The 23840-nt window shown below is 38.5% G+C and overlaps 1 protein-coding gene across 1 annotated transcript in view; it reads left to right on the plus strand.

The window, feature by feature from the left end:
• LOC107046291 (poly [ADP-ribose] polymerase tankyrase-2) overlaps positions 1 to 23306 on the plus strand; it is a 78766-nt gene extending 55460 nt beyond the window's left edge. The window contains exon 2 of the mRNA XM_029126685.1: positions 22629 to 23306. Coding sequence (XP_028982518.1) covers positions 22629 to 22872 — 244 coding nt within the window. The 3' untranslated portion in view covers positions 22873 to 23306. The remainder of the gene's footprint in view (positions 1 to 22628) is intronic.
• The last annotated feature ends 534 nt before the right edge of the window (positions 23307 to 23840 follow it).

The raw sequence follows: 23840 nt of genomic DNA on the forward strand, positions 1-23840 counted from the left end.
AAACTCTTGTAAGTCAATGAATAATGGTCGGATTTGGATGAATCAGACGTCAATTTGAAGCTTATTTAATAAGCTTTCGAATCAGTACACCATGTGTATGCTATATCCCAGAGGAAGGCGAGAATTGACGGAAAAACCAATGGGTAACCCTCGGTTACGGAGACAGATTTTTCTATAGGGGATTATATTAACAAATTTTTTTTGCGTCAACTATATATATATTTTTTTTTCTTCTCGTATACCCTTCCGGGTCTTTACGATTTGTTCCCTTCCTACCCCCCAACCCCCTGTACCGCATTCGCCGAAGGACAAGGGAAAACCTCATTTGAGGGAAAACCCTGCCCAGGTACAGTCGTCTCTTGCGAAACTCCCGCTCGACAATGAAACCGTGAGATTTAGAGTGTCACAAATTTTGGCCCCCCCCAGCCGGGAATCGAACCCCGGTCTCCCGCATGCCAATCCCACACTCTAACCACACAGCCACCAGCGTCGGTGTCAACTATATTAAAAATGTTAATAGTTGGCGATTTTTCAAAGTTTCTTTTCATAGTATTATGGGAAAAGAACTGAAGAAACAGCGAAAAAAACTCTGAAAATTGACGCTGACGAATTTCTATAGAAATATCAAAATCTAGTGTTTTATGAAATATTTTTCTACAAATTTCCCAGTAAAATTACATAATATCAAATAGAAAAGGTGCAAAAAATAAATAAATATTTTTCATAAAATTGTAATAAAATAAGGGGGGTTATGATTGAGTTTCAATAGAAATTCAGTAGAATTTCTTCCAGAATACCATTGATTCTCCTATTAATTTTTAATTCTCCAAGACTTGGAAGCATGATTATTTTTTATAATTAACGAAAATTTCAAGAGGGTCGCAAGGAGGTTAATTTCACGACTAAAAAGTGGAAACGAAGGGTCATAAGGTGATTAGGTTGGGACACGGGGCGGGGAACCTATTGTCCCAACATTCTTTGAATGACATGGATGCATTCATTCCTGTCAATAAAATTATTCACTTCCCTGAAAGTCAAAAGTTGGCGACGAGTCGCACAAAATTGGAATGAGCATTAAAACGTAGCATTATAATCTCAACGACGACTGATGAATCATCAGAATGCTGAAAAATCGTATAAAATTACAAAATTTTCCACTGAGTTATTATTATCTATTAATGTAAAATTGACTGTATTATTCCAAAAGTTTATTCATTACAAATTGACATTGGTAGTAAAATGCCTATATTTATGTGCTTCTCTGAATTTTCAAGTAAATTAATTGGATTTGAGGGCGGAAAATCGCAATATCGTTACGTACTTGATTGAATAATCAAGTACATGTCGATTTGAATCTGCTGCGCATACCGCTCTTTCCGTTGACGTGCGCACGGCGAAAGGGGCGGAGACTCGGGAAAGACGCTGGAAGTATCACAAAATTGCGGTTAACAAAATTTCCGACGTTTTTTACGAAAAAACAATTCATCCTAGACCATCGTTTCACATATCAGTTTTATGTGGAATTTTCACGTCTATAATTGGGTATACATTTTTTTTCAATCCATTGAGTTTGGTCGAAACTACGAATGTTTTTATCATTAACCCCAACAAAAATCGTTTGTTTTTAATTTTTTTTAGATATTTTCTGCACCGATCCATGGTTGATCATTTTTATATGTTATTCAGGACATTTTCATTTATCGAATGGGTATTTATTCATACGCGGTGAAATTATTCACCGGTTTGGCAATTTTTGCGTCTAATTTGATTGGACTATCGGACACATCGAACCGAGTGAGCGAATCCCCCATGTGCTCACCGCCGAAGCTATTCGAGGTCGGAGTGACAACCAAACCAAATATCCAAGGAATAAAAATAGTGAAAAGAACTGTCATTGAGTTTTACCTCCGGGTAAAACGCAAACGTTACACCACCATTTCTAAAATTTAGAAACTTTTTTCTAAAGCTAATTCACTCGTTTTCTTCGTGTGAATCAAACCGAAAAATTGGCTTCAATCAAACCGAAAAATCGATCTCAATCAGACCGAAAAATCAGCTTAAATCAGACCGAAAAATCGACTTGAATCTGTTGAGGAATTAAAGTTATCTATATTATCGATTAAACAGTTGTTTGGTTGAGACGAGTTTTTCGATGTAGCCATTCGAATCCTAACCGTTCTCGCTTCTCGTTATAGCTCCAAAAAGTGTATCCTGCTATTGCTATAATAACAGGTTATCTGGCTCATATGAGAGTTTTCAGAACCAAAGCATTCGTCGCGGATAAGACCCAATCGAATAAACTCTCTTCTAAGGGTTTGGAGTGTGTATTTGTGGGATACTCAGATGTATCCAAGGCTTATCGTCTCTGGTGTCCTAATAACGGGAGAATTCTTGTAAGTAGAGACGTGAGGTTCGTTAATTCTTCAGGTTTTGGCGTGGCAAGACCTGACTCAGAAAACTCCACTGGTTCATCAAGACTTCTGAGAGATTCAAAAGTGAAATTTGAAGAGGAATTGGAGTTCATAGAGACAGAATGGGAGTCAGGTACTTCCGAAAGGTAAAAGCCTTCTACAGAATGTATTCGAACACGCAGGGATGAGCGAATTGTCTCTGAGCGCGGGATCACTGGGACTCCAATGAATTCAAGGCGTCGTTTATCATCAGAGCGAACAAGAGGTGGCAGAGGTCGAGGTCGCCCGAGATTGATGCCTACTGAATTTCCAGGTCGACCTAAGAAGATATTCAGTACATGTGAGAACGTTTTTGGAGGTGAAAAAGCACGACAAGAGGTTCGTGAGGCAGTAGAGACAGAGGCAGAAGGAACTAATGATTTTGAGGAGTATCAGGATATTTATCTAGATTTAACATTATCAGAGGAGGAGGTCTTTGCTAATTTTGCTTCACACGATGACCCTACAACGTGGCAAGAGGCCTATGTTTCATTAGACGCTGAGTCCTGGTAAGCAGCACTACAGGGTGTAACAAAAGTCGCACATGTGACCTATATAGCGATATTCCTCGTGAAAAAATGAGATACAGTTGAGGGAGCGTTTTTTTTGATCGGATGAATATTGGCGGAGATATTCACGATTGGGTACTGAATAGCAGCCTGGAGTACAAGAACGAATGTTATGGCGCCTCGTTCCAACCGCCAACTTCATTCTTCAATTTTCTGCTGCTGGAGACCCAGGGATGAAGAGAATGATTCCATGCGATGTTTTCCAGGAATTTAAATTTTTCAGGCATTCTTATAAATTTTAGAGAAAGAATTTTTTAGAAGAAAACCCTGATAAATAACCTGAAGAGATTCCTTCTACAAATTCTTCAAGGTTACTTGGAGAAATTTCCTCGGGAAGACCTTAAGAGACTCTTTCGGCAAATTCTCCAAAGTTTCTTGGGGAAATTCCCTCTGAGGGACCTGGAGGGACTCTTTCTACGAATCCTCAAAATGTTTCTAGGTAAAAACCCTTCTAGAGAACCTGAAGAGACTCCTTCTACTAATCCTCCAGGATTTTCTGAGGAAAAACTCTCTAAACAACCTGGAGAGACCCCTTCTATCAATCCTCCATGGTCACCTGGGGAAATTCCCTCTAGAGAACCTGAAGAGACTTCTTTTATCAAGCCTCCAGGGTTTCCTAGGGAAAAATCCTCTGGAGAACCTGAAGAGACTCCTTCTGCCAATCCTCCAGGGTCACCTGGGGAAAACCCTTCTGGAGAACCTGAAGAGACCCCTCCTATCAGTCCTCCAGGGTTTCCTAGGAAAAATCCCTGTGGAGAACCTGAAGAGACTCCACAGGGCGTCCGCCTTGAAAGAGTCTTCCCTCAAGGTCCTCTAGAAAGAATTTCCTCAAGTGACCCTGGAGGATTGGTAGGAGGAGACTCTTCAAGTTCTCCAGAAGGAATTTCCCCAGGTGACTCTGGAGGATTGGTAGGAGGAGTCTCTTCAGGTTCTCCACAGGGATTTTCCCTAGGAAACCCTGGAGGATTGATAGAAGGAGTCTCTTCAGGTTCTCCAAAGAGATTCTCCTAAGAAAACCCTCGAGGATTGATGGGAGGAGTCTCTTCAGGTTCTCTATAGGGTTTTCCTCCAGGAAACCCTAAACGAGTGGTAGAAGGAGCCCCTTCAGGTTCTCCAGAAGGAATTTCCCCAGGTGGCCATGGAGGATTGATAGACGGAGTCTCTCCAGGTTCTTTAGAGTTCTCCCTCAGAAAACCCTGGAGGATTGGTAGAAGGAGTCTCTTTAGGTTCTCCAAAAGGAATTTACCCAGGTGACCCTGGAGGATTGGTAGGAGGAGTCTCTTCAGGTTCTCCAGAAGGAATTTCCCCAGATGACCCTGGAAGATTGGTGGAAGGAGTACCATCAGGATTTTCCCTAGGAAACCCAGGCGGATTGACAGAAGGAATCTCTTCAAGTTCTCTAGAGGGGTTTCTACCTAGAAACCTTTTGAGGATTAGTAGAAAGAGTCCCTCCAGGTCCCTCAAAGAGAATTTCCCCGAGAAATTTTGGAGAATTTGCCGAAATAGTTTCTTCAGATCTTCCAGGGGAAATTTCTCCAAGAAACCTTGAAGAATTTGTAGAAGGAGTCTTTTCAAGTCATTTATCAGGGTTCTCCTAAGAAATTCTTCCTCTAAAATTTATAAGAATGCCTAACAAATTTAAATTCCTGGAGAGGACCGCATGCAATCATTCAAAGGGGGAGAGCCTGGGTGGAAATAGCAATATTGAAAAACTATTAAGAAAGATAAGGAAACATAATTCCTTGTTTTTTTTCTTTTCACACGCGATTGTTTTTCCAGTTGAAAAGTGAAGAATGAAGTTGGCGGTTGGAACGAGGCGCCATAACATTCGTTCTTCTACTCGAGGCTGGTATTCAGTACTTAATCGTGAATATCTCCGTTAATATTCATCCGATCCAAAAAAACTGCTCTCTCAACTATATCTTATTTTTTCACGAGGAATATCGCTATATAGGTGACATCCGCGAATTTTGTTACACCCTGTAGAGGATGAGTGTTCTTCACTTCTTTATAATCACGTTTGGGATATTATTGGGTTGTGTGCCCTTCACAGCATAAAGTAATCAGGAATCGTTTAGTTTTTAGAACTAAAACTGAAGGCTCAAACGAGAAGAAGAAAATCCGTTTGGTAGCTAAAGGTTGCTCTCAACGACCGGGAGTAGATTACAGCGAAACTTCGTCACCTGTGGCCAGATCAACCTCAATTCGGTCATTATCTGCACTTTCATCAGAATATGAACTCAAAATTCATCAAATGGACGTGATTACTCAATGCTTCTTTGGAGGAGAAAATCTATATGGAATTACCAGATCATCTGGAGATGTTTTTGAGGAAGGTGATTAGCAAAGAACCGATTCGATCAAATAAAAAGATGATAAAGGACATGGGAATGTTGAGCAGAGCTAGTCAATGATTGGAATCTTTGTGTGGCAGTGAAAATGCAGTCTGTTTATTAAAACGAGCTCTTTACGGACTAAAACAGTTTTTCGATGGGACCATTCGAATCCTAACCATTCTCACTTCCCGTTATAGCTCCAAAAAGTGTACAGACGTTTTTATTGATATGAATTAATTATTAAATAAATCTACACATTGTTTATATCTTATGTCGTGTGGGAAGAATGATTTGAGTAACCCGATCCTGCTACTGCTACAATAACAGAATCAGACCGAAAAATCGACTTGAATCAAACCAAAAAATCGACTAGTCGCTATCTACTACCTGAAACAGGCAGAATTTCGGCGCGAATCACTCCATTTTTCGGTTTGATTCAAGCCGATTTTTCGGTGTGATTCAAACCGATGTTACGGCTTCATTCAAACCGATGTCGGCTGGACCCGTTTCTGCTTGAAATAAACCAATTTTTTCGACTTATATCAGACCCGGAATCCGGATTGGCCTAGTCCGAGTCACTCGGTCTGAATCAAGTCGAAAATCGGTTAGAATCGAACCGATGTTGACTTGAATCAGTACTTTTTTTTGGGATGATAACATATACTCTTCGAAATAGCGCTTTAGCCGAGTGACAACGCGGCCGGGTTCATAACTTTTTTCTGATATTTATAGTTTTTTCTATTTTGTTTTTCCATTTAACAGGAAATGTTCATTCCATGAGAATTGGAAAACTAAAAATATGATTGACTATTTAAAAATTCATGATATAATTGAATACTGTAGAAGACATTTAGGTAGAATAATTTTTTTTTTGGTTTTCCATGGGTTCGGGTTCAGGTGTACAATTCTTCGGGTGATAAATGTCATAGAAACATACAAAACATTAATTTATGTGACATTTCGTTGCGACCACAGGGGGTTTGCAAATTTTCGAATGGGACACATACTTCGTTTACATTTGAAAAAATGTGTCTTATGTCGGTCAATTTCGATGCAAACCACGCGTATTGGATCATCTCTCGAAATATGGAACCTCGATGGGTCATCGTGCTGTGCTCCTTGTAGCTGGTATATTTCGTGAGTTTACTCTGGCAAATATTGCATTTCCTCTTGAAGTCTTTCGCCCAAGTTAATGAAGCCTTGAAATTTAAATCTTGAGATCTGAATTCGCTAGCTGCGGTCAATGCCTACTCCCGTAAATTTCTCATCGTTACATGAAATGAAAGGTCATAATTATCATATTTTGTATTTTGCAAATACGTCAGTTGAAAAGAGTTACAGTCCATGTGAAATTTTACCCGAACGAATTCCTCTCGGGCTTTCTTCCAGCGGTTATAAGTTCATCCCACGATAGCGGCGTATTTATTTTATTTAGTCCCTCCACCTTCCACACATTTATTCCATCGTAGCAATTGATCCTTGCTTTTTAAAAAATTTGACCCTTTGCTTTGAAGTGATGACAGCTCCCAATTGGGATGCAGCTTCACCAGTCTCACCACTTTCATTTTGATGTCCAGGGGAATTTTTTCAACATTTCTCTCCTTCAGTCCCTACCTTCATCGTCAGATTTGGGTCCCACGTCTTCACTCACTGTTTCGTACAGCTGGTCCGCATGATCTTCATAGGAGAGGATCAATTTTTGATCTTCCACCAAAATCTTGTCCCTCAATATTTCCATGGTACGGTGGAATATTTCATCTCCGATCAGTACTGCCTGCGATGAAATGGATGTCAGTTCCTCCTCCACTATGAGATCATTCTCCAACAATAGATTTTCCTAATGGACAACAGCTTCTTTTTTGGAATTTGTTCGATTCCTTGCTATGAATCGCATCGTGGGAAAATGGGGGACGAGAGATTAATAGACATTCTGGTTCCATTTTTTTGGTCTCGTTTAATGATTTTGATACTATCACTCACAAAATACACGTGCTGTTGTTTCAGAAGTTGGTTACCAATTGACCATCCCGTTCGAAAGAACGTCCTTTACACATTCCACAGTCAGCTGACTTCAGGGAGTCGCAGTATATGTGAATAGTTTCAGTTGGAAGTTGATTTTATGTACCAAGTGCGCGTCATATTTCGTTTTCAATTTCCGGTTCGAAAGGTAGATCGAATCTGAATTTGAGTTCGAGTTTGAAAGAGTTGAAGTTCAAGTTGAAGTTTACGTTAGAATCGAAATTGAAGTTTGAGTTTGAGTAGTAGTTGGAGTTGGAGTTCAAGATGGCATTCAACGAGTAGTTATAGTTGTGAGTTTGACGAGCAGTTGGAGTTTGATGTCGACCAAACGTTGAGACCAAGTTCAGATCGCACTTTCAAATTAATGATCGAGTGGAAGTTCAAGTTCTTATTCCGATTGAAGGTAAAATTGAAGTTAGAAAGAGTGATTAGAGTTCGAGATCGGAGAGTACTTCGAGTTCTAGTTAGAATGGTAGTTAAAGTTCAAGTTAAAGTTTGAGTTCAAATTGAAGCTGGTGTTCAAGGTTGAGTTCGAGTTGTAGTTCCAGCTCAAATTTACGTTGAAATTCTCGTATGAATCGAAATTAGAGCTTGAGTTTGAGTAGTCGTTGGCGTTCGATTTTGAGGTCGCATTCGAAAAGAGTTCGAGTTTCAGTCGAACTAAGGGTTACGGGGGTCAGGCGTCAGGATCAAAGATGAGGGTCAAAAATAAAAAAAATTAATACTGGTCGAAACGATGGTTCAGAAATCAGAATCATCATTAAGAGTCACACGATTCGAGTGTGAAGGTCAGAATTAAGAGTCAAAGCTAACGGTTACAATGGTGAGGCGCGAGGGTCACAAATAAGGATCAGAAATCACAAAATCATATAAGGGCGGAAACACAGGTTTGAAAATAAGAGTCAAAATGCGGGGTCGCAAGAATCAGCCGTGGGGGTTACGAATAAATGTTGCAGAAATGGTCAGAAATCGCAAAATTAGATGAGGGTCGGATGGGAGGTTTGGAGATAAAAGTCAACAAGCAGGGAGCTGCGAGCATATGACAGCGAGCAGATGGTAGTGAACATGTCACCGAGTAATGTTTTAATGCTTTCTTTGCCATCAATAAATTGATGGTGTGCCTCTGAATGGTTTTAGCATTATAAATTTCGTTTACTCTCGGATATTCGCTCATTTTTGCAATTTGTGCCCCTCTCGTCCCCCATCTTAACTCTTTCCAACAATCTAAGTTGGAGGAAATTAGAAAATAGATTGAGATATAAACTTAAATATCTCCCAAACTAACTATTCGATTTAGCCCATTTTCAATACGAAATATGATAGTAGTTCAGCTAGGCGGGTTCTGGACACTACTCCACCCAACCGCCACAATCCTGGAAGGTTCGAGACGGATGACGTCATCGGTGAGCCACTCAGACCGATGACTCATTAATTCGCGTGGTGGGCGTATCCTGTACTTCCTGTTAGGATTTGGATGAAACATGATATGTTGATGACCGGTCGAAACTTGCATGAAATCGGATATTGTAATGAGTCATTGATGTCTTGGAATAGAAATTACGTCATACTTGTTCGAGAATATTCTTGAATATTTGAAAATGCTCTATGAAGGTGGCACCACAGTCGCGGAACGTTCGAGATGGATGACGTCATCACTCGGATCGATGACTCATTGATCCGCGTGGTGGGGGTAAGTCCTGTTGAGACTTGTACGGAATGATCGGTGGATTAATGATGTCATGAATATCTTAGTTTATCTGAAATATTCAGTAGTAATACCACTAGTGCTTCAAAATTATCAGATATTTTCCGATAGCTTCGTTGCCTACGAACAATTGTGTTAAATCTTGCAGGTTTAAAATCCCGAGTGCGAAGCACGAGGGATTTTTCTGCAACATTTGACACACTCGTTCCTAGGTAGGGCAGCTTGAGGAAAATATCCGATTAATTTTGAAACACGAGTGGTATTTGACGGATTATTTTTCCACTCGGATTTCGGTCAAGCAGAGTGCACTGCACAGCATCTGGATACATTTACACAGCCATACATTTACAACCCACTTTTTTGTTTATCTGTCACACAGAATATTAAACGTGAAATGCGTTGAAAGATGAGAAACATTTGGAAAGCTACTAGTGAATTTCCGTCGGAAATTTTTTAGAAAACTTTTTTTTTAAACTTGTATGGAAAATGATACCATGTTGGCTCACGGATTCATATGAAAACATGATGTCATTGATAATTTAGTTTTTCTGGAATATACGAGAATATTGTCTCGGCTTCCAGAAGAGAAGAGGTTTCATGAAAATAGGTGGTGCCACGATTGAAGAATGTTCTCACGATGGATGACTCATCGATACGGGCGGTGGGAGAACCCCTTATGTCCTGTTGAGACTTGTACGTTCGAGACGAATGATGTCTTCACTTAGGCTGATGAGTCATTCATTCGCGTGGCGGGGGTAAGTCCTGTTGAAACTTGTACGAAATTTGATACCCTCAGATTTATATCATCTTGATGACTCATGCATGCGCTATGACATCACCATGATGACTCATTGATTACATCATCACGATGGGTTATTGATTCACATTATGATTCATGATCAACGCTTCTAGAAATAAAAAGGAGAAAGAAGTATAGATATTGCTCAACCCATCACCATTCTCGAATAATCTAAAACCTCCCATGATATATACAGTCGAGCACTAAAGTTCGTGAACAGCCTGAACTTGCATTGTATGTATTCTATTTACTAACTTTAATGCTCGACTGTATATAAGGGAGCAACTGATTATCAAGCCATCAGTTGAATCGTGTAAATGAGGGGTGAAAGCGCTCGGTGATTAGTAGAAAAACTAAAATGGTTAAATCTCAAAAACTAAATTTCGAGGAGCCTGATTATGTATTCGCAGAAAAGCTTGCTGATGATTTGCATAGTTTGTGGAATAATTATGAAGCAGTGAAATCCAAACATGCTATTCAGAAGAAGGATTGTTCACATTGTAGATGATGAATTGATGAGCATCACCGATTTCATCGGCAATTTACAAAAATTGAAGAAGTTTTATCAATTACCGAACATTGAATCGGCGAATCTCACTGTTGATAAAATTCAATGGTTCCGCTCAGTTCCACCATATTGTCTCACGGAAGATGATGTTATTAACAAGTCCTTGAATTCAGCACCTTAGGAATATCCACCATTGGATAGATTTGCTGAAGAAATATGTGATCTCTGGAATATATACTCCAGAACTAAGAAACAGAAAGAAAGATTCTGTTACAACTTTCGACTGCTGAGCGATCACTTCCGAGTTATAATGCAAAAATTACGAGAATCAAATGATGAAATGAATCTTCTTCATTGTAAATTTAGATAACTCTCCAATGCTCCTGACTTTGGAGATATTCATTCCTATTCGAGTGAAAAAAATTCTGGATGATACCACAATAGAGCCAGGACGAGCGGAAAGGATCAAGCGAGTTCAATTCTAATCAGAACTTAAAGTTCACTTGATGGTATGTTGGGGCTATGCTAGGATCACTCATATGTGAAAAAAATTGTATTTCATAATTTTCGTGTTTGATAAGGATAACCAATGCCATGGAAAGTACATGTGAATTTTAAAAAAAAATTTGAAGCGTTTTTCAAGGTTGCGCCGTGTAGTTTTATTTCTTATGGACGTTCAATAATTTTTTAAAGACTCGATTATTACATTTCTCGGTGTTTCCCCTCCGTGAATCGTTCAGAACGAGGTTTAAGACCAGAATTAATTTTTGTCTCACCTGAAAACTTATTACTTATCAAAATGAAAATCGTCATTTCTACTCAATTCAGTGATTTTTAGATGCCTCTAGCACGCTCGGTACCTGGCCGTTTTTCATCCCGATTCGATTGATAGATTAAGGAACTATCACAATAATTCAAAGAAAAAAATTTTGTTCCCCACTAATTGAATTCCGAAAAAAATGCGAAAGATAAATCCTACATTTTCCAATAAAGACAGGTGTCCGGCTCATGCGGTGCTTTTACAACGGTCGTAAACACAGAAATTGAGCCTAGGCAAAAAATTTGACCTGCCGAACTAACCTGCGCGGGGACTGAACTCGCATTATAGAGCTGCAAGCAGCCCGATTTGCATTCACATAGCGATCGTTAACGTACTAGTGGCTAATTTTTTTTTAATCGATAGATATTAACACGTACATCAAACTTTGCGAATGATTGTTTGCATTTGAAGTGGGGCGCATATGGGACATACCATGTAAACTCAGCCACCCTGGATTTTTTTGGTTCTCAGAATCCTGAATTAGCATGCTCCCAGTCAAGTACTACATGAGTAGATACTTTCTCTAAATTTTCGCACCTTCACATTAATTGTTTGGCCAGGACAAATAACAAAAGCTCAAATTTTTGAAAAATCATATCTTGCGAACAAATTGGTCGATTTTAATAAATAAAGAAAGATTTTTTCCGTTTTTTTATATACTTTGAGACTAAAAATACAACAGTACCACGAGGATGAATACGAAGCCATTTTTAAGTTTTTGGTTAATTTAATCTGTCTGTTTCGGAGGGGCCATTCGAAAATCGAATAATTTTTTTTTTCTTCGATGGATGATGATATTACTCAATTTTTCCGGGGTATTTCAAAATGGGATAGCCATATGGAGATGAGAAAAAGAAAAAAATTCCATTGAAAATTCGATTTTCCGATCATACATTGGACATTCCATGTCAATTCAGCTACCCGGGATTTTTTTGTATTTCGGAATAGAACATTGGCATGTTTAAAGTTAACTACGATATGAGTCTAACATTGTTTCAAACTTTTACCCCCATAACTTCATTCTTGTACCTGGCAGACATGCCCAATATCTTTCGCAATAGTGTTAATTGCTCGAATTCGCATGATTTTTAACTTATCATGATGATTATTTTTCCACGTACGGATTTTGGACAGTCAAGACCAATCAGAATGCAGCATTTGATGACAAATGACAGGCTGGCTTTATTTCGGATATTTCGCACTAACATATATCTTTTTCCGGTTATTTCGTACTCACATATATTTTTCCGGACATTTCGTATTAACTCTTCAATTGTTCTCGGATGTCATTTTGAGGTTGCGTAAACGACACTCCTGACCAAAATCCGTACGTGAAAAATATTCCGACAAATACCCCTCATGCTTCAAAATTATCTGGTATTTCGCTCAAACTTCCCTGCAAACAAACGATCGTGTCAAGTTTTGCAGGAAAATTTTTAAACCTGCAAAACTTGACACTTTTGTTTGTTTACAACGAAGTTATCGGGAAATACCCGATAATTTTAAAGCACTCGGGGTATTAATACTGAATAAAAATTGAAAGCCAACGATAGCTCGGTCGGTAGGACGAGCGATTTCTAATCCGATGATTCGGGTTCGAAACCCAATGGGTCAATGACAGGCTGGATAGACTCATGGCAGATCAGGTTTCGAACTCCGAGAAATCAAACGTTGTCCGCATTTCCTTGGGAGATGACACAAACATTGGACAATGGATACAAAAAATGGGAGCGCAATGAAATAGAAGGTGCCGAGTGGGGGTGAGAATAAACAACCGATTTCTCGGAATTCAGTTTCCATATGATCCATAGAGTTGCCTCAATAATAACCGTTTGATTAGTCCTCATCACACACTTGAGTGTTGAACATCTCACACGGTTCATTACAGTATCGTTAATAGAAATTCTCCGACGGTTATTCTCCTGTATTTATTCTCCATCAACTTTAATCAAGGTAAGTGATGGTATAAAAGTTTTCAGTAGTGAAGTTGTAAACTGCTCAATCGATCTTTATTATTATTTTTTTCCTTTTTTTTGAATGATCAGAACTGTTCTTTATTCCTATTCCACAAGATGCCGCATGCCGAAAGATGTGCAAATCCAATGCGAGTTCCTGGGGAGAAATGTCACAATGGAAAAGACCTGCGTTTAATCTCAGAAAGACTACGACAGACATTTCCATTCTTGCCAGAAAATGCAAAACTATGTAGCTCCTGTAGGAAAAGAGCTTTGACTTACATTCCTGGATCACTACCCTCTGAATCTTCATCGAATCGAGAAGTCTCTTCATCGTCATCAAATGTTCCAGCCGATCATTCGTCCAGTGTCACACCATTTCTAGTACATATTTCTACGAGCAATATCGCAGGGAGTTCTTTGAGATCAGGTAATTTTTTCCATTCAATTGATCCTGATGGGGATGTGAATTTCAACGAAGCTTCAGAGGAGTACGATGCTCCAACAGCAGATGATGATTCAGAGACAGAGCACCACAGGAACATCCCAGCAAATTTTCGTTCTCCACGAGAATCGGAATTGGAAGAAATGTTGGATGGACTTAAGCAAAAATTCAATACGATGACAGAATATTCTGAACGTGTTCAACTCTTGACTATTGCTCCACCTTCATGGAGTGAGCGAAAGGTGAGCCGTGAATTTGGTATGATAAGGTACATGACCATGAGAGCAAAACAACTGCGAGAACAGAGAGGAATATTTGCTTCAACAGTTGCGAAGGCTGGGAAATCATTGCCCAAAGAGACACTTGAAAAGGTCCGGAGTTTTTATGAGAGTAATTGTCGGATGATGCCAGGGATGAAGGATAAAGTGTCAGTCAGAATCAACGACGTGAAGAAAGTAATGCAGAAGCAGATGGTCCTCGAGAACTTAAATGATCTTCCTGAGAAATATAAAATTGCTCATCCAGAGTCTCCGGTGGGATTCAGCAAGTTTGCGGAATTGAGGCCGAAACGCGAAATGTATTGGCAGGAGCGAGTGGTACGCACGTGGTATGTGTCTGTACCTATCATCAAAATTATAAGCTGATGTTGGATGCAATCAACATTTCTACTCTTACTAAAAACTCATCATGTCCCCTTACCGACTATAAAGACTGTCTTGCAAGACTCATGTGCCCTGATCCAACGCCTGAATGCCACTTAGATGAGTGTAAAAACTGTCCTGGAGTTGAAGGATTATTGCTCGAGCTGAAAGAACTCCTCCACGATGCTGTGATTGAAACTGTAGAATTCAGGATTTGGCAATCTGTGGATAGAACAACATTACAGACCCAGAGACTTCCAGTGTATGAATTTGTTGATGTACTTTGTGAGAGATTGAAAGTATTGAAATCTCATCATTTTATTGCCATACAACAAAACGCTTTCGTGAAAGAACGAAAGGGGAATTTAATTGAGGGTGAAATTCTAGTGCAGGCCGATTTTTCGGAGAATTATTCCTTCGTAGCTCAAGACGCTGCTCAATCGTTGCACTACAACAATGATCAATGTACTGTCCATCCTGTGGTGTATCATTATCGCCACGGCAATGATATTCGACATAGAATTCTAGTCCTCTTATCTGACAGTCTCGTTCACGGTACTACTGCAGTTCATTTAATGCAACAGATTCTGATACGACACATAAAACAAGTCTGTGCTGTCGTAAACAAATTGATCTATGTTACAGATAGTGCTGGACAGTACTATAAGAATCGATATAACATGGCTAATCTTTTGTTGCATAAAAATGATTTTGGACTTGAAGCAGAGGCGCACTACCATGCGACCGCGCATGGAAAGACGGTATGCGATGGCGTAGGCGTAGTCTTGAAGAGGGAAGCAAGACGAAGAAGTCTACAAATTACTAATGGTGAACCTATTCTCACTCCAGATGGTCTGTTCCAGTGGGTAAAGAATAATTTCAAGGATCTCGATGTGTTTTTCTATACTAAACAGGAACAGGAGGATATGCTTTCATATAAGCAAAAAAACTTATAAAACTTGAAAAACTTACTAATCACATCCCATCAATTCCCGTCAATTCCCGTCCCACGTGACGGGAACCATCACTACACCTCCTTGTAGCATATCATCAAACTTACTAATCACATCCCATCAACTCCCGTCAATTCCCGTCCCACGTGACGATTGAAAACAAGATTCGACAGTGCAAAGGCGATTCCAGCGATACAAAAAAATCACGGCTTCATTCCTGTGGGAGAAAAAGAATTATTGATTAAGAGATATTCTTCTGCGACTACCGGAGAAGTTTTTCCAACGGCGAAGAAACGAAACGGACGACGTACATTAAGATAGCCGTTGTGATTCAGAAAAGTTCGATTTCAAATTGCTTTTTCTCTATAATTTAATGTTTATTTTTCAAATTACGAACTTAAAACAGACATATACTCCATGTTGATCTAAAAACTCATCAAATATTTGGTATTTTGCGAATTCTCATTGTCGTTTACGTAAGTAGAGCTGTTAATAATCAATAAATTCAACTTTTTTCTATAAAAAACGTTCTTTATCCATCACTACTTATGCATCTCATCTTCAAATTATGCCGAAAAATTGCATGCTCATCCTTTCATGAGGCATTCATAATTTTTCAGGAACAAAATTCGGAAAATCTAATTTTTCATGAGAAAATGTTTTTTTTCTCATCTCCATATGGCTATCCCATTTTTAAATACCTCGAAAAAGTTGAGTAATATCATTATCCATCGAAGAAAAAAAAATTCGATTTTCGAATGTCCCCTGCATAACAGAAGGATTTAAATAACAAAAAACTTAAAAAATGAGTCATTATTCTTCCTCCTGGTACCGTCGTATTTTTATTCCAAAAGTATATGAAAAAACGAAAAAAATCTTTTTTTATTCATCAAAATCGTCCAATTTGTTGGGAAGATATCATTTTTCAAAAATTTGAGCTTTTATTATTTGTCCTGGCCAAACAATTAAACTTAAAGGACCGAAAATTTAGAGAAAGTATGTACTCATGTAGTACTTGACTGGGAGCATGCTAATTCAAGATTCTGAGAACCAAAAAATTCCAGGGTGGCTGAGTTGACATGGAATGTCCCATATCCATTCTTGGTCAGAGCTGTCTCAAGATGTTCAACTTCACTGTCGACGTTAGATGGTTGGGAGATTGTGAGTGCTCTATACATTAGGGAGCTAATGGTAGAGTTCTTTTGGGAGGGGTGGTGATGAGAAGTGGCATTCAGATATCTATTTGTGTGACTTGGTTTACGATATACTTGGTGGCCTAGAGTGCTATCCTCGTTGCGTCATACCAGCACATCTAAAAATGGAAGTCATCTGTCCTGCTCAGTTTCCATGGTAAAATTGATGCTTGCGTGCTGAGTATTCAAGAACTTCAGGAACACCAGCGGTGTTCCAAATACGGCCATTCAGAACAGTCTGCCCTGGCTGACCAGTGGATGGACATACTAGCCAGTACGACCAAGCCAGAATGTTGGCCAAATCTCAAGGGTATTTGGAAAGGAAATACCGAGAGGGTTTGGAAATCCATAAAAACCCTAACAACCTCAACAGGGACAGAAGATATCAAGTGACCCCCATTTGGAAAACCGTCCTCCCGGTTTTTCAATTGATCAGCTAATCAATTAAAAATATACGATTAGCTGACCCCCCCTTCCCCTTCCCCCGCCATCACAGCGAAAGACATATAAGGACAACCCCCAGACATCGGAGGTCAGAAAATCGAAGCTCATAGCCCTGAAGATGCAGACTGCAATATTTGCGAAACGTTGGCGCAATGCTGAAACAAAACGCGGCACCTATCCGGAAACCAATAATGTTATTAATAATGGACGCGAAAGTCTCAAAACTAATTTCATTCTCATCTTTCATTCTTTCTATCTGATTGTTATCCTCATTCAATTTTGGTTTCTTGATGTCAATTGGACTATCATTGGTGTCATTAGCTACTGTCTCATCTCGGTTTAAATCCTCAAATTCGGTTTTGTTCCTTTCAAACTTCTTCATAGCCGTTATACTTCTCGTTTTATATCTCTTTACATCAGTTTCATCAAATTCACTGTCAACTAGATTTGCGATAATTTTTCTACTCATGTGATTGAAATTTGTTTCATCGATATTTTTATTCTCGTTTGTCTGAAATTCAATTATCCAATAAGGTTTGTCGTAAACGCTAGTAATAAAAGATTCATTAGACAATGCATCGAATATGTCAATTTTACGATTGTATAAGTAAATGCTAATTATAAGTCCCATTTCAGTAAATTTTCTGAGAAAGAAAAGATTCTCGGACAACGCTTCTGCATATGTTACTTTTTTAATTTCAATGGTTTTGCCATTGTTCACCACAACTTCGACTATACCTGCTTCCTCCGTTTTCCAATCCGCTGATGAATTTTTATTCGCGCATCTAATTCTACCATGATTATCCTTGTCAAATGACTTGAAAATTATTTTAGATTTCGTCAAGTGTTCTGTGGCTCCCGATGCCGCCAGAAATTTGGTAAATATTTTATTTTGATCTGGATTACTGACAAAGTTGCAGCAGTAATCATTTTGTTCAGATACGGCTAATGAATTGATTGAAAACATCTTACTTTTGTCGTACTGCCCTTCAACGTGATTGGCTTGTCCATCTTTTTGCTTCCGTGAGTATCTCTTCTATTGGTGTTTACATTCCTGTATCCACCTCTGCCCCTCATGAGTTTGCAGCTTTTCGCATCTCTACATTTCTCCTCAGAATACCTTCTTTTTATTTACCTCGTCTGTCATCATAGTAACTTTTACCTCCTTTCATGTTTTGTTTGTAATTATCATTTCTGTGTGCCCCTCTAGCAAAACTTCGACTATGCCCCTCCCTCGCACATGCCCTGTCTGTTTTAAATTTTTCACTGGATAATCAGCTGCTTTGTGGTCAGTTATCTGATGGCATCCGTAATACTTTTTCCGTCCAGTACCCTTGAACCTACACTCACTGCCTTGATGGCCATTGTCATCGCATTCATAACACCTCTCTCGGGACTGATTATAAGCATTCATAACAGCTCTGGTGTCAGCCGTCCCGACAGAGTTCTGTTTGCCTCATGCTCTCGTAGATAGCTTTTCCACCCATCATAGGTAAGACGTTGACCTCTCTGTTTTTTAGTCATGAAATGTACCTGCTGCACATCTGGAACCGTACCCTTAATGGCAGTGAAAAACGCGTCTCTCATTTCAGTTTCTGACAGTTTGGTGGTCTCTAAGTTATTGAAACTTCTGACAATATCCTCGAATTTGTCACAAAAATCTCCAGCCTTTTCTTTGTTAGGATAGTGTTTTAAGCTATGCAATTATTATCGAATGGATGCTGTAGTAACGTTTGTCTCACAGTTTTTAATATGCTTAATTTTCTTCAGAATCTCTCCTGGGTTTTTTATTTCTACTACTTTGGAATGATAGTGTTTATCACGATGATTCATTAAAATGTTTCGAGCACGATGTTTTTGTTTTGTAATGAGATCTGCATCTCAGTTTCCATTTGCTACATTTTCAGAATCAATAATGTGAACTAAATCGACAGATCTTAACTCAGATGTGTGAAAATCTAGAAAGTGTTCATATTTAATTTTAGCTGTTAATTTGTAATCGCGTTTTGTAATATGATTTTTATTAAGAAACTCGATTTTCAGGGTTTCCTTAACCTGATTCACCAAACTGCCACTGTTTTCTTTTTCTCTCCTCTGCTCATTTCTCAATTCCTTCATCTTTTCATGTACAATCTTGGTGATTTCATCATTAATACCATCTCTCGACTGCTGAGACTCAGATGTGTTCGGTCTCTCTGAATAGTCATCGTCTTCCTTGTCATATTTGTAATTGTACTGCAACAATTTGTTATATTCAGCACGTATCTCGCTCAATTGTCTTTTCATTTCGTTACTCAGCTCCTCCATAATTTTTCCTTGCCTAGCAAATACTTCTCTCTGTTTCTCCAATTCGTTGTTTTTTTTATCGTTATTTTACATCGCTTCGATCCGGTTAGGGTATACTGCGATGATGATCAAGACTTTAAAATGGTTAGATCGCACCATTCTACCCAGCCGACTTTTGAACTCGGAACCTTTCGCATGTGAGGCAACGAACTTACCCATTGCGCCAACTCACCGGTCTACCAATTCGTTGTTGATTTCTTTTTGCATTCTTTCCATTTTTTCCACAGCAGTCTGTGCATTCACTAATACGTCGTGGTATTGTTTCGGGTGTCCGCACTTTTTTCCTTTGGAAAAAATCTCTCGGAAAAATACTTTTTTTTCAAAATTACTCGTGAAAAAATTTTTTCCGGAAAAAACTACTTGAGAAAAAATTTTCCGGAAAAAATTATTTGGCAAATTTTTTTTTGGAAATAATTGTCCGGTATTAATTTTTTTGGGAAAAAATAACTTTTTTAGGGAAATAATAACTTATCCAGTCACATTTGATTGTAATTCTTTCTTGTGTGTTTCAAACGAATATCACTTGAATTGTATTAATGGAAATAATTTTGAGCTCACGAAATTCCCAAGGATACATATATATTTGGGTATTAGCCACGGCACAATATAAACACTACACGAAACAGTGTCATAAGTGAGGGAAATTAATCTCCAGTCGATTGTCGCTATCCCTTCCAACGTCAATTTTACTATCGCACCATTCAATACATTTCCAGCTAGAATCTAAAGCCAAAATATGCCCATTAAGTCTAAAATTTCCCTGAACTTCTGTCAAAATTATTTTCTGTACATTTTTTATATAAAAAATGATGTAAAAACTGAAAAAAATTTTTGTTTCTGACATTTTTTCCAAGGAAGTAAAAAAAAAGGAATTAAATTCCGGGAAAAAAAATTTCCCAAGTAATTTTTTCCGAAATGGTGTTTGCCTCTTCTAGAGTGAGAGGATATAACCATATTGAACAGAAGAATTTTTTCCGAAACAAAAAATTCCCAAGTAATTTTTTCCGCGAAAAAAAATTTCCCAAGTAATTTTTTCTGGAAAAAAATTATTCCGGGAAATTTTTTCCGGAAGTTTTTTTCCTTAGGGAATAAGTGCGGGAACCATTGTTTCGATCTGGTTATTGAGGCTGCACAGAAAGATTTCACTAGAGACTTTATCTCTTCTAAATTTGTTGCATCAGTAATTTCTCAGCTATCAAAACCTTGAGGTTTATACCCTTTTCCCAATGTGGGAACTAATTTATTCAGATCGATTCGCGTGAATTGTATTGATTTGATAGAGGCTTTACCTGGTGGAACCTGAACTGTCGGTTTTGACTCGCTTCTCTTTATATTCGCATCTCTGCCCATCTCCGCATCTCTACCCATCTCTGCAATTCTCCCCATCTCCACATCTCTTTTCTTATCTTCCTGTTCTCGAAGTAACATTTCTTCTTGTTCTGAAATCAGGTCCTCAGGTTTTTTTACGACTTTTCACTTCTGGTATAGCCTCCCATGAACCTTCCTCATGTTGGTCCTGTACCCAATTGGTTAGAGCATTCCACTCTTCCTGGTCCATTGTATCCTTGTCTGTTCAATAATTATGTTGTTAGTACAATCGAATTTTAATTATACCTGGAGCTGTGCTTCTAATCTGGTTAACTAAACAAAGTATGGCCAGATTGAACCAAGCAATTGCATATACCACCCGAACACAAGATCGCACATACAATCACAGTAGTAATCCAGATAATGACTGAATGTACAGTTTCAATCACTCCCTGAACCACACGCCTGAATCTTGTTTTTATTCCAAGACAGATTTGAAATGAATTTTAATTATTTGGGTGGATTTTTAATTCTTTTTCATTACATATCATCAAATAAATATATCTTATTACGTGTGCACACAATTTTAGACGTCATAACACACCTGCTTGGTACGGTTCGTGATTCGTCTCGACATGGAAGAACACTGATTCTTCGTTTATATTCAGTGCCACTTGTTCACCAGCACGATGTGTGTCTAATCGAAAAATTTGCCCGAAATGTTGGACAATATTTCCCAATATCTCCTCATCTCCTTTTTCTACAGAAATTTCATATAGATTAAAATCTCATTTAAACATTGCCCAAATCCTCATCGCATGAAATAACTGAAATATCATTGCTGTCGACGGTCTAGCGGCAATAACACACAGAGACACGGGCGCTTCGAGTCCGTTGCCATGCGAGCAGTGGGCACAGAGTATACAACAGCGTTGGGAGATGTATTCTCTATCTTTCGCATTCCCGGAACACGCTCAACGCCACCTCGACAACGCTATGACCGACACGTGGTTCGTGTTGCCGCGCGTCCTTTTCAGGAATATTAAGAAAAGAAGCTTTAGCACGTCACTTCTCTCTATTAACACATCTCAATTTTTCTCTTTCTTTTATTCATTTTATTTATTCATTTATCGAATCCATTTAAACATGTTTCATCACCAAATCTCGATAGAATGAATGCAATTACATGAACACTAATACCCGGGATTTTTTTACCAAGTACGTATTTCCCTCATCTTAATTATTCATTTTCACACATCTAAAATTCTTTCACATTTCTCTCAGTGAAATTACTTTTATTTATTTTTACTTACGCTGACCCTCGTCAGGGCGATTCATCTCTGCATTTGCGGTTTCTTTGTCGTCGGCCATTGTCGAGCGCGTCTTCTTTTCGTTTTTTCTCAATGTCTTTTATTTTTATCACAACACTTTCTTCACTTAATTATCTTCAATAATGAGCGTAGTGGAAGCGTGCTGGGCCCATAACCTGTTAGAATTATGGATTGGTAGAGACAATAAAATATTATAAACGTAGAAAAGATATTTATTCAATGCATGAAGTTACAACTGTCTCCTGTGGACTCGGGACGCGAACTGACGAGCAACGGCTCGTTCAGAACGGAATATAGTGGGGAGGGGATACGCTCAGTATACACAGCCAGGGCCGTAAAGCTGTTAGGCGCTACATTTCTCACACCAGTATTTCACAAATGCTATGAATAATTCAACTTTAATTGGCGTCGATGAATAGAGCCTATTAACATTTATATTCATGGAAAAATTTATAAACTTTCATCAAGCTCCTATATGAAATTTCATCAAGCTCCTATAAAGAAAATTGCGAAAAAAAAATTCAAAAAAGTACACACACATACATACAGACAGACACCATCTAAAAACCGCATATTTAGACTTTTTAGACCATATTTAGTTACCCTGATACAAAAATTTGGAAACTTAATTTTGAGTGATTTCAAAGCTTCCATTCGGAAGCAATATGTCTAAACAATACAAGGTCAACTCATGGTTTATTAACTGACCCCGATGTCTAAGATCTTAACAGTTATCTATTAATATCAATATTGATAATTATTCCCGATGCATTTCACTGGATCATATTTTCGATTTTATTTTTCAGGCACTTGTTGTTATGTCGAGTAACTCTTGGAAAATCATTCCTGCAGTTTTCCGCTATGAAAATGGCACACGCACCACCGGGTCATCATAGTGTCATGGGTAGGCCCTCTCAAGGAGGGCTAGTATTTCCAGAATACGTTGTTTACCGAGGAGAGCAAGCTTATCCTGAGTATTTAATTACTTATCAAATTGTGAGACCCCAGCAGGAACCAGGTAGCAATGGTGAGGGAGGTGAGGAGCGGTGATGGGAAGAGGTGTGCCCTGCGGCAACACTGCGACGATTGTGCTGCTGTCAAAGACCGAGAGCCTGCAGTAGATTGTCATGGGATGAATGATTAAAAAAATTGATAAGTCAGCCATCGAATAGTGGCACGAGAAATCGAGAATATAAATAAATTGCGATTATGTGGCAGATATTTTTCAAAAATAGTGGCTCAGATGAAAAAGTTTATAATTTTTGGTCACGGATCTTTTACAATGGACGTCATAAAAGTTCTACGATTTTTCTCGAAATCTTCTTGTTTTCGAAATGAACCGAAATCATGTGGAGCATTCTGTGGGAACTCGAGAGGTTACAAACCTGATGATTACGAATTTGGATTATAATGGCTCAATTTATGTTCACAGGTGAACATATAACATCGTGTACATGTATGAACAAATCCATGAATTCTATATACGATTTTTTATTTATTTAAGTATACGACAAAATGCCTCAACATTTTCAAATTTGTGTTTCACGTTTTTCGGAAAGTATAGCCCAAAAGGATAAAAATGAATGCAAAGGGAGCTCTCTAACTCAATTATTAGCGGAGATATGAAGAGGATTGAAGATTTTTTTTTATTCTAAAAACTTCTTTTCTATTCTAATTACGATTCACCGCAACAATAGATCTTGATAGATTCAGATGGCTTAGGGCGCTTCGTACGACTAGTCGCTTCATTCTACAGTTGTATGGGTGAAGTCGGGGCGTTACGTACGCCCAGCCACCTTACTCTAGAATGGCTCTTTAGCTTTAATTATGAGTCCTAAGCATAAGAAAGAAAAATTTGAAATCATAGATTTTGTCAAAAATTCTTTTAGCTTTCCGAAAAAAATAGGGTGGATGTGTAGTTCAACTTCCTCACTTCCAATTTATTACTGAATTTGTGGTTCTTTAATTCATGTTATTCTCTGCATATACAGGTTGTCCCATTTGAAATAGTATGGCTC

The sequence above is a fragment of the Diachasma alloeum genome, unplaced genomic scaffold (genome assembly GCF_001412515.2).
Source record: "Diachasma alloeum isolate Michigan unplaced genomic scaffold, Dall2.0 Dall_scaffold_01279, whole genome shotgun sequence".
In the NCBI taxonomy this organism is placed as follows: Eukaryota; Metazoa; Arthropoda; class Insecta; order Hymenoptera; family Braconidae; genus Diachasma; species Diachasma alloeum.